General features: G+C 42.7%; 1 protein-coding gene across 4 annotated transcripts in view; it reads right to left on the bottom strand.

Annotated features, from left to right (window-relative positions):
- LOC120915234 (Fc receptor-like protein 3) overlaps positions 1 to 12,269 on the bottom strand; it is a 95,227-nt gene that overhangs the window by 82,032 nt on the left and 926 nt on the right. For all 4 annotated transcript variants that reach the window (XM_040325573.1, XM_040325575.1, XM_040325572.1 and 1 more), the window contains exon 2: positions 10,452 to 10,517. In XM_040325573.1, the coding sequence (XP_040181507.1) occupies positions 10,452 to 10,482 (31 nt within the window). In that variant the 5' untranslated portion in view covers positions 10,483 to 10,517. The remainder of the gene's footprint in view (positions 1 to 10,451; positions 10,518 to 12,269) is intronic.

The following is a 12,269-nucleotide window of genomic DNA, read 5'->3' as shown; positions in this document are numbered from 1 at the left end:
CTTCAGCTACTCGGCCCAATGGCTCTAATCATACCAGCAATGCTTTCAGACGTCTATGGAGATCACTAGGATGTGATCTGTTTTAAAAATGAAACTGTAAAAATCGCTCTGATGCGGAAGATCGGGGCGAGGAAAATAATCGCGCGATATTGCGTTTGCCGAATAATCGCATTGCGATCTTTCTGGAAAATTCAATGAACGCTTCAGCTACTCGGCCCAGGGTCTCTAATGATACCAGCAATGCTTTTAGACGTCGATGGAGATATCTAGGATGTGATCTGATTAAAAAAAAAAATAGTAAAAAATCGAATATTCGGAATTGCGAATATTTACCGCGAATTTCGAAATATAGCGCGATTTCTCGAATATGCTATATTCGAGTCGAATATTCGCAATGCGAATATTCGTGAGCAACACTAGTCTTTATTGGACAATATCTTAAGGCACATATTTTTATATTGATCATTTGTCATTATGACAATATTCCCTCCTTTGTCCGAGGGTTTAATGGTCAAAAGGTTGCAATCTTTTAATTTATCAAGGGCTTTACATTGATTGGGAGTCAGGTTTCCCGAAGGCACAGGTTTATACAGTTTTTTGATTTCCGCAGATGTGAGTGCTACAAATGCAGCCAAATTAGGATTGGTCTGCAAAGAAGGAAATTTGTCTGATTTGGTTTTAAGTGGACCCACCGGTCTGCATAATATGTCTACTGTGTCAGGTTCTTGTAACAGATTCTCAAGATCTAGTGTATCAATGAGATCAAAGGGGTCACAGTCCTCCGAAAGGGACATAAGTACAGTAACTCCAGATCGTCATTGTACTGTTTTGTCATTGAGTAAGGAACATCTTGTTTTTGTTTGGAATAGAGGCTCTTAAATAATAATTTCATAGCGAATAGGTGAAGATCCTTAATGACCTCAAAAGTATCTAAATAGGCATTGGGACAATAGCTTAGCCCTTTGGCTAATACTGCCTTTTCATCAGATGAAAGATCATAGTTGGAAAGGTTGATGATGTCCATGCCATAGTCGGTGCATGTACCATCATCATCTCCCCCCAATCCTATGTTTCCAACGGTGTGCGTAATACCTGTGGAAAAAAAACAGTATCATTGGTTCGTCCACTCATAGACCGTAAACCATTGTGGGTTAATTGTATACCCAAATGCTGGGAAGTGAAAAGACCTGAATTAGAAAATTGAACAGAAGGATCACTTCGTAAAAATCCTGATTGGTTGTGTGGTACGCTTCTTAGACACATTTGAGTCTTCACCCGACAGTGGCCGCTTGGGTTTGTTATTTCTATTCCTAGGATGACCTTGAGGTAAAGATGGAACAGGGACATTGGACATGGGTTTAGAACCTCTATTGGGCAGTATTTGCGCGAGTACTTGTACTCGCGCAAATGCTCCCGATGCCTAATCCGGATACTTTTTTTTTTCTTTTTCGGAGTGGGGGCGGAAAGGGGGCGGAGAGCGGGCGGGAACCGATCAGAGAGGAGACGGAGGGGGCAGCGAGGAAGGCGGAGTGGAGGCGGAGAAGAAGTCGGAGAGAGGGCGGAGAGCAGAGCAGTCCCCAGGTATGTATAACATCACACTGGAGGAGAGCTGCTGCCGCTGCCGCCGTCTAGCTGATCGGCGCTCAGGCCAGGGAAAATAACAGCTTTCATTTGAATAGCTGCTGTTCCCCGCCGCGCGTCATCATGGCCCCTCCCCTTTGTCGGGCACTTTTCCCAGGATTAGACAGGTGATCCGTCTATCAAAGTGCCCGGACAAGGGGGAGGGGCCATGACGACGCGCGGCGGGGAACAGCAGCTATTCAAATGAAAGCTGTTATGTTCCCTGGCCTGAGCGCCAAATAGCTAGATGGCGGGGGAGACATGGCTGCATATGGGGGGGAGACAAGGCTGCATATGGGGGGGACATGGCTGCATATGGGGGGGGACATGGCTGCATATGGGTGGGGGAGTCATGGCTGCATATGGGGGGGGGTCATGGCTGCAGTGCCGTCAGCGCCGAGTGCCGTCAGCGCCGAGCGTTACCGAGTACGGCTGAGTGCCGTACTCGGCGCTGGCGGCACTCGGCCACTTTCGGCATCAGATGGTCCTGACTCCCAGACGCTCGGGGCTAAAAATGTGCTCGGATGCTGCCCCGCCTTCTGGAGTCTGCAGCGCCAATGGCGGGACGTGGGACGTGTGAAGTCCATCATAGGCGCTGCAGGCTCCGTGGCGGGAATTACAATTCGGCTGCCGCACGGCTCTCCACGGCTCCTCTGACTGCCAGTGCCTGCCCTGCTGTGACTGCACACCAACTTAAGGCTGAGGCTGCTAAGATAGGTGACTCAGTGTGCTGTGGAGCCCTTACAGATCTTCAGTTGACCTAAATGAACATAAAAGCTGCAATACTGTTCACAATAAGAAATTGTTGTTCACAGAATTACAGGTTTGTGATTAGATTGCTAACATTGCCAGTTTGATGTATCCGTAAGGTGTCCTGTGGGGGGAGAAAAACCCTGTATTCGAGTGAGAATTTTTATTTTTGTCCTTGTAGAAAAAATGGCAAAAAAATAAATAAATCAGCAGTAATAGCAATAGTGGCAATGGTAAACGTCATACATTTATCTCTCTACAAACGTATTGAAGATTTCAAATACTGTGTCATTCCCACTATGTGAATCATATGTACGGTATTTGTCAGGATTTACTGAAGTATGCTAGCCTAGTCATTTTAACCACTTCAGCCCCAGAAGAATCCCCCCCTTCCTTACCAGAGCACGTTTTGCGATTCGGCACTGCGTCGCGTTAACTGACAATTGTGCAGTCGTGGGACGTTGCACCCAAACAATTTTTTTATTTTTTTTATTTATTATATGGTTATTTAAATTTTTGTTTTGCTGTTCAAAATTAATATAAGCTGTTGCTTGGGTACTGTGTCACATGAGTGTAGTAATGTGTTGTTCAATGGCATTAGTTCATTTTTTTTTGGAGGGGGGGCCCCATACAACATTTTGCTATGGGGCCCTGTGATTTATAGTTACGCCCCTGCGTCTACGGTATCAGTCCCATAGAGACTAATGCCGCGTACACACCATCACTTTATGTGATGAAAAAAAATGACGTTTTTAAAAACGTCACTTTAATTGACTGTGTGTGGGGGAAAACGTCGTTTTATGTCTTGTAAAAAACGACCAAAAAAAATTGAAGCATGCTTCAATTTTATGTGTCGTTTTTCAAAAGTGCACTTTTTACTTCACAGAAATTGACCGTGTGTAGCAAAAAACGTCGTTTTCTAAGACGTTTTTTCATCCACGCATGCCCAGAAGCTACTTATGAAGCAAGCTTCAATGGTAAAACGTGGTGGAACGTAACCTCACTTTGTAAGAACATTGTGAGAAAAACGATGGTGTGTAGGCAACTTCGTCTTTGAAAATTGAAGTTTCAAAAACGTCATTTTTTACTTCACAGAAAGTGTCGTTTTTTTTCATCACATAAAGTGATGGTGTGTACGCGGCATTAATGCTCTGCTTGGTTTTTAGATAGCGATTCTACCTGCTCACTAGGGACATCTCTGGCCACATTTAGGAAACACACCCACCTTCAAAATAAAATATATAGGTATGTGTATGTTAGAAAATTTTCCCTCTTTTCTTGATTAATTTTTATACAACAGCATGTGCAAAAAGAATCTTTTTATTCATTTAAAGGGATATTTTCTGACTCCTGATATACGAATGATCTTGAGAATATGATACTATTTTTAGAAATATACTTATTTACATCTTTGGCTTATTTAGGTTTGGGAGTGATACTGGCGTTTTGTGCCTCGATTTGGCACCTCTGGGCCTGTTTGGAGCCGGGGAGGTGGCCTTATCCCAGAGCCTCTTCTTCCGTTGCTGAGGGGCCGTTTCTGCCACTGCCTGGATGCCTGCCGGCTTAACCATGAGTCTATATATATGGTGACGGGTATGATGTATATGTCGTACAGTTACTGTGTTTTGTATAGATATGTAATTCAAAGTAATCATGCATAATTTTTTAAAATATGTTTATCTGTGTTATATACAGTGTGACTCCACGCGGACATTGGCCCCTGATGAAGGGACAAAGTCCCAAAACGCGTAGGGCTAGTTTGAACCACTGTGTACAAGTCACGCACCAATGTATCAACTTTGATTTTAACATTTGTATAAATTGTCCAATAAACTTTTACTATTATTACTCCTTCTGTATTTGAGTTGTTACCGTTAAAGCCCCACCTTGGGGTTTCCCCCCCCCCTTTTCCATACCATTCTACAGGAGACCACAACATTGACCATTTTGCAAACCCCAAACATTCTCCTCACCACTGCACTCTCTAAACCAATGGTTCTCAAAGTGTGGGGCACTGTGACACCGCATGGGGAATGTGCCACTGTAGGTGTCCTGCCACTGCTGCCAAGGAGGTGGGCTTTTCTGCCCAAGCCATTTGACCCTGTGCCTAGAGAGTCTGGTGTTCTGCATGGTCCTGCCCTGTGAGTGGGGAAGCAACTATCAGTGGATGGGACTTTACAACACACTTTCAGCCACTAGAGTAGTGTGTGCAGTGCTATGCTCTGGAGTAGAGAAGGCTCATAAGTGTTAGGAGAGGTATTTCTACTGAGCATATATTTATGTGCCTGGGGGGTGGAAAGTTGTTTTTTTATGTTATGTGGTTGGTTGGTATGGTTGTGCAAGAGGGATGTATATACTGGGACAAAGTGTATAATCTGCATTTGGAGGGTGTGCATATGTACTGTACTGCTGATGTGAGGGGGAGATATTTACAGTATACTCTATTGGTTGCCGTAGGGTTAGTGTATAAATACTGTGCTGGTGGTGGGTGTGATACTGGATATATATTGCGCTGGTGATTGGAAGGGTGGTTGCATAATCTGTGCTGGTCACATGTTCTCATTCACAGCACATTTTGAATATATATGATTTGGAGTGAGAGAGTAGCTTTTATTAGACAAGGCAACCATAAAAAGTTTGAGAGAATGTGGGGGCCCTGGCTGGGGGCAATGGGATACCCTCTTTAAAGCGGAGTTCCAACCACAATTAGCATTTTTTAAATGTATGTCCTTTCATCCTGCGTTTTTATAATATAAATCCGGTCACTTACTATTTTACAATCCGCCGCCGATCCGCATAGATATTCAAAAAAGATAGTTTATAAAACTATATCTACACCGTTGTCATTTTGGTTGTGGGCATTGTGAAGCCAACAAGCACTTACTTCCTGGAAGTCTTGGATGGGGAGTGATAATTGGACAGCGCACTGCATCCTGGGAAATGATGACACACATTTCCCAGGAGCATTAGAGGGAGATGATGTCAGAATCCTAGGTGGTTTCAAAGGCAGATTACGTGGGACCGCATAGCAACAGGCATTTCCAGATGAGTTTTTTACTTTTTTAGGTCTAATGAGCACAATATTGAAAAAACAAATTTGGGATGGAAACTCCACTTTAAGGGACCAGCACTTCTCTCGCCTTAGGTCTCCTCCCAGAAAACGGAACGCCTCGTTATGGCTATCATATTTTATTAATAAGGGTGTGCGCCCCCCCTCCCTTTTTATTTTTCCTTCTTTTGTTGCTTTTTTGTAACCCTTTGTATCTTTTTAGTAGAATATATGTCTGTCTCTGTTCCCTTTTCTCTTTCTGTCTCCCCTCTCGTTTCCCCAACTGGAGCACTAGCACTTTTATAAGTTAGGCATACTGTATTTACCTCTTTTTGGTAAAATAAAAAAAGGACCACACTAGCTACGGTAATTAAGATTATGTGGAGTGGGGAGGGGGGGTGGGTTAGTTGAGGGTTAGTTAGGATAAATGAATGAATACAATTTATGAATGCATTGTTGTAATACACTGAACGTAATTTATATATATTTTTTTGTAAAATATGTGTTTTGATGTTTGCTGGAAAAAATAAAGATAAACAACTTAAAAAAAAAAAAAAAAAAAAAAATATATATATATATATATATATATATATATCCACAATAAACGATCATTTACACCTGAAGCTATTTAATGTTAATTGCACCTCAACCACACATCTACTGTAGGCTACTTTTTTTAGATTATAAAATATTTTAAAGGCAGGGCAGGAAATTAAAATATACCGTAGCTGCTTTCAAAAGGGGGCCCTGCTAAATAGGTTTGAAAACCACTGTTCTAAACTGTAATGTACATTACATACACTTAAACAAAGTGTTACTTTTCTCAGCAGTTGTTGGTTGCTCATTTGGTTGTCCTCAACTAATTAATTGAAGTTCTGTTTAAAGCAGAACTGCAGGTTTTTTAGAACAGGCTGTGAACAGACAGGGTATTATTGCAAAAGAGACATGCAATATACATATTTTTCTTATGACAAGTTTATTTTGTCAAAGATCAGCATGGAGATCTTGCACCTTTCCCACTGTGGGTATCAGCGCATTTGCCACTTTCACCTTTTTACATCCTCTCTTGGGCGTGGACTAGCCAGCAGTATGTCTGCGGTGCGGTGGCGACGACCCTCCCCCTCTCACCTCCAGTCACCGCAATATGCCCAGTATGATGCTCCCTGGAGGACATGGTCCTTCCCCATATATGTTGGAGTATATATATATATATATATATATATATATATATATATATATATGACACCCTGTTCTTTACCAGTCCCTTGTTGGATAGACTTGGCTGCACCAGTATATTTTTGACATATCTTCCCACACTGTGAGACACATGTACTTTATATAATTCCATTCTCTAGCAGACCTCTCCTTTTTTGTAATTAGCCTTTGATGGCTACATGGTTTTTGATTAAGTCTTGGTGACCTTATATATTAGTTCATCTACATGCCACCTGCAGTCATTGTTAGCTTGTTTTACCAACAATTGTATGTTCATTACTCTATTTACAGACTGTATATTCCTTCATGTTGGTGTCATTGGTGTGGGGGGTCCTTGAGGATGCATAGTGTGCCGCCACCAGGCCCTCCTGCCTGCTCCTTTGATGGTGGTGTGGATCAACCTCATCTGATAGGACTGACTTTGCTAAATGGGCTATTAATGCATTTATATTCATCAATTGTAAGTTGAGTTTGAAAAGGCCTATCTTTTGCAGTTTTCTTGATGCACATATCTACCATAATACGTTTTTGGCTACGATTTAGCATTTAAAGTGGTTGTAAACCCACTTTTTTTACTTTTACCTACAGGTAAGCCTATAACAAGGCTTACCTGTAGGTAAGGAGAATATCTCCTAAACCTGCACGGTTTAGGAGATATTCCCCTTGCAATGCGGGCGGCGCATGCGCAGGGGGGAATCCACGGCGAAAGGACCGGCATCCGCCGGACCCTGACGATTTTAAATCTCCCGCTCGCACGCGCGGGAGTGACGTCATCGCCGCTCCAGCCAATCACAGCGCTGAAGCGGCGATACCCGGAAGACACGCCGAAGCAAGATGACATCCTGCTCGGCGTGGACCAGGTAAGTGGTGTTCACCTCGTTCCGAGGTAAGTATTTCATAATCGGCTAGTATGCGGTGCAAACTAGCCTATTATGCCTTTTGCCTTTGCAGGTTTAAAAAAAAAAGTTTATGCGGTTTACAACCGCTTTAATGATGTTATATATTATATTTTAGAATTGTCTTATATCCATTGCATACCCTGAAAAGGGAAATCATCTTCCGAAACATGTTGGGATTTATCAAAGGATTTCACCCGTGCTGACCAAATGACCACTGTTGGCAGTTTGTTGGGTATTATGGGTATTGATATCAATGTATGAGAGTGCCCTACAGATACAAAAATGTTTGTTTGATGTGATATTTTACTAGGACTCATGTCCTTTTTATGGTATGTTTTCAATAAGAATTTGGCATTCGCCTTTTAAACTATTTTGTTAAATGGTTCTGCCTTCAAAGTCCCAGAGGGATTTCTGTTTTCACTTCTCTGCGTATTTTTTATTTTTTTTCTTGACAGTTTGAGATGTTGGCAGCAGACCCCTCACTACACTCAGACCCTATGTCTTCTTAACTGGAAAATATGTTTTGGAGAAACATCAAGCAAAACTTTGTCACCTAATCTAGAGTTGTAGATAAGTGGACTGGGAACATTGTGTATGGGCTGCAGTATTTAACGGGAAACTATTGTATATTTTAAGTGAGCACTTATGTAGATATTAAAGCGGGGGTTCACCCTATATAAAAAAAAAAAAAATTGTTTTCCCTCTAGCATTAAATTCGGCATAGTAGCGCGAGCTACAGTATGCTGTCTGTATTTTTTTATCGCAGTACTCACTGTTATATCGTACATAGAAGATTCCAGGGAATGGGCGTTCCTATGGAGAGGGAAGGTGATTGACGGCCGGCCCTGGCACGTCACGCTTCTCCGGAAATAGCCGAAATAGGCTTGGCTCTTCACGGCGCCTGCGCATAGCCTGTGCGCAGGCGCCGTGAAGAGCCGAGACCTACTCCGGCTGTCTTCGGGGAGCGTGACGTGCCAGAGCCGGCCGTCAATCACCCTCCCTCTTGCTAGTTACGCCCATTCCCCGCGGCAGACGGAATCGTCTATGTACGATATAACCGTGAGTACGGGGATAAAAAAATTAAGACCGGCATAGTGTAGCTCGCGCTACTATGCCGGATTTTATGCTGAAATGTTGTTCTGCAGGGTGAACCACCGCTTTAAGGGTGATAACACATAGTGTAGCGCTAAAATAATAATGACATATGTATCATGTGCAAAACATATCATAAAATAGCGAGGCTTGGATGTTACACGTGGGGTCACGTGACCGCTCAGTGGCTCCCAGAACGAGACGTACAGCTCATGCTGACGGCCATGCTTTCCGGTTTGGATGCAGTGAGCGGAGCTGAGCCGTTCCCATTGGTTACATTTTACGCATCTTTTCTATAACTGTAAGCAATGTGGGGGAGCTGGCTAATACCCCAGTTGAAGTCCATTGGGACGAAATGCGTTGAGTTTGCTAGCCCAGCTCTTTACATTGCTTTTAATCCGTGATCACCAGTACATGTACACATCTTATCCGACGTTTGCACTTTAAATAAACCTACCCGTTTGATCTACACTATATGGAGGCATATCCCCCCCCCCCATGATCCTCATACTGTTCATTGGATGTACATGCCGACCTATACTACCTACATTTGGAGTGCCAGCTCCAATCCCTGAAGTGAGAGATCCAGTGCCCAACCTTGGAGCTTCCCTACTGTTCTTCCTGCTTGATTGACACACTGTCCACCCCATCCAGTAATAGTATTTATCCTTTATATCGGGTGGAGGGCGCACTATCCCTGGCGACCCAAACGTGTTTTTTTGGCTATCCTATACACCTTCACCTCTGTATTGGACCATACCTCTGAGCCCTTCTCCCAGTGTGGACTATTTCAGCATATTGTGGCATCAATACATCTTTACAAGAACTTTATTCACTATCCAGTGATTTCATTTTTCTATCTGGTTGTCCAGTGAACTTTGCACTTTTGCACACAGCACTTTAATTTAGCACTGTGGTCCAATTAATGCACTTTATAATATGTTTTGCACATGATACATATGTCATTATGATTTTAGCGCTACACTATGTGTTATGACCTGTTTTCAATTTGTCAAATTTTGTGTTAGCTGCTTTATTATATGTTTTTGGTAAGCACAGTAATCTCACCCCATTTACACTAGTTATTAAGGCTTAAAATGTTTTTGATGTAGCCAACTTTTTTTTTTTACAGTTATATATACATGCTGCACTTTATATCCATTAATGAAATATATGTACAGATTAGTAGCTCGTCCCTCTAGTTCATATCTGTCTCTGTCTATCTGAATGATCACCAATACTGAATGACTGTTGAAAATCTCAATCATATACAGTACTTGATCCATAAGGCAGACCATAGATGAGTCTAAAACCGAACATTCTGTCGATCGGAAGGCGAAAATGGCGCATACGATTGTGCCATCATTTGTTTTGTTTTTCTAAACAAAATCACGAATGTTGAATCAGGCACTTTTCGACTGCGGCATGAAAATCGCGTGTTAAAGCTGGCACAAAAAAGCAAAAAAAAAAAAAAACGACCAAGAATTTGTTTTTGAAGGCCATAATCACTGTGCAGAGCTACTAAATAGAAAAGTAGAGCTTCATATGTAGTGAGCAAACACAACTGTCCCAATGTACATATATACTTACAAATTAGATTTGATTTTAAATCATTAACACACCTTGATGAGATTATTTACATCAATATCACTTTTACATCTCTACTCAAAACTATAGACTACAGATTGCTTTCAAATTAACAAATTGAATGTCCATAGTGGTGGTGCCTTTTGTACAGATTTGCACAGTTATTATGGCTTATATATATTTCCCTAATGACAGGTTCATAAAAATAAATAAATGGTAAGGACTTAAATTATACTTACAGACAAGTACCATCATCACTGCGACACGCATGGTAGCGCCTTAATCAAGACCCAGAATGCTGCTGACTGATTAGGAAACAAAAGTTAAAATTTGGCTGTTGATATTATTGGGGAAAGGAGAATCTAAAGACAAACAGAGCACAGTGACCTTGTGTTTAAATAGAAAGACCATTACACATGTTTCCACCTGAACAGCTAGAACAACTATTACACTGCTACTAGTTCAAGTTTTACCAGCTTCAGATCCAGATAGGTAAAAATACTAAACTGTGATCCTAACATACATGCCCACGGCCACATACTGGTAAAATTGGAACATTAAAGGATATCTAAAACCAAAACCAAAAATGTAATATATTGTCCCGTACCAGTCCTTCTTTAGATGTGGTGACTGCATTATTATCTATTTTCTTAAATGCAAAGTACACATTCATTCTTGCAGTCTCTCTCTCTCGCTCTCTTGCAGTCTCTCTCTCTCTCATGCTCTCTCTCTTACTGTCTCTCTCGCACGCTCTCTTGCAGTCTCTCTCTCTCTTGCAGTCTCTCTCTCTCGCTCTCTTGCAGTCTCTCTCTCTTGAAGTCTTTTTCTCACACGCTCTCTCTCTTAGTCTTTTTCTCTCACGCTCTCTCTCTTACTGTCTCTCTCACTCTCTTGCAGTCTCTCTCTTATGTAGTCTCTCTCTCTTGCAGTCTCTCTCTCGCTCTCTTGCAGTCTCTTTCTCTTGCAGTCTCTCTATCTCCGTAGTCTCTCTCTTGTAGTCTCTCTCTCTTGCAGTCTCTCTCTCCTGCTGTCTCTCTCTCTTGCAGTTTTTTTCTTTCACGCTCTCTCTCTTACTGTCTCTCCCTCTCTCTCTCTCTCTCGCTCTCTTGCAGTCTCTGAGCGGTTCACACAGGAGCAGCACGACTTTGGGAGCGACTAGGCAAGGCGATCTGCACACGACTTCAGAGGTGACTTGCAAAATGACTTCTGTTTTGAAGTCAATGCAAGTCGCCCTGAAGTCATCCCAAAGTCATACAGGAACCTTTTTCTAAGTCGGAGCGACTTGAGTCGCTCCTATTAGAATGGTTCCATAGTACAGAGCGGAGCACGACTAAGTCGCCTGACGAGTCGCCCTGTGTGAACTGGCTCTAACTATCTCGCTCTCTTGCAGCCTCTCTATCATTCTCTTGCAGTCTCTCTCTTGCAGTCTCTCTCTTGCAGTCTCTCTCTCTCTCTCTTGCAGTCTCTCTCTCTCTCTCTTGCAGTCTCTCTCTCTCGCAGTCTCTCTCTCTCTTGCAGTCTCTCTCTCTCTCTTGCAGTCCCTCTCTCTTGCAGTCTCTCTCTCTCGCAGTCTCTCTCTCTCTCTTGCAGTCTCTCTCTCTTGCAGTCTCTCTCTCTCTTGCAGTCTCTCTCTCTTGCAGTCTCTCTCTCTCTCTCGCTCTCTTGCAGTCTCTCTCTCTTGCAGTCTCTCTCTCTCTCTTGCAGTCTCTCTCTCTCTTGCAGTCTCTCTCTCTCTCTTGCAGTCTCTCTCTCTCTTGCAGTCTCTCTCTCTCTTGCAGTCTCTCTCTCTCTTGTAGTCTTGCTCGCTCTCTTGCAGTCTCTCTCTCTTGTAGTCTCTCTCTTGCAGTCTCTGTCTCTCTTGCAGTCTCTCTCTCTCTTGCAGTCTCTCTCTCTCTTGTAGTCTCTCTCTTGCAGTCTCTCTCTCTCTTGCAGTCTCTCTCTCTTTTGCAGTCTCTCTCTCTCTTGCAGTCTCTCTCTCTTGCAGTCTCTCGCTCTTTTGCAGTCTCTCTCTCTCTTGCAGTCTCTCTCTCTTGCAGTCTCTCTCTCTCTTGCAGTCT

Source organism: Rana temporaria, chromosome 10, assembly GCF_905171775.1.
Source record: "Rana temporaria chromosome 10, aRanTem1.1, whole genome shotgun sequence".
Lineage (NCBI taxonomy): Eukaryota > Metazoa > Chordata > Amphibia > Anura > Ranidae > Rana > Rana temporaria.
The sequence above is the reverse complement of the archived record's forward strand: the minus strand, read 5'-3'. Positions and strand labels throughout refer to the sequence as shown.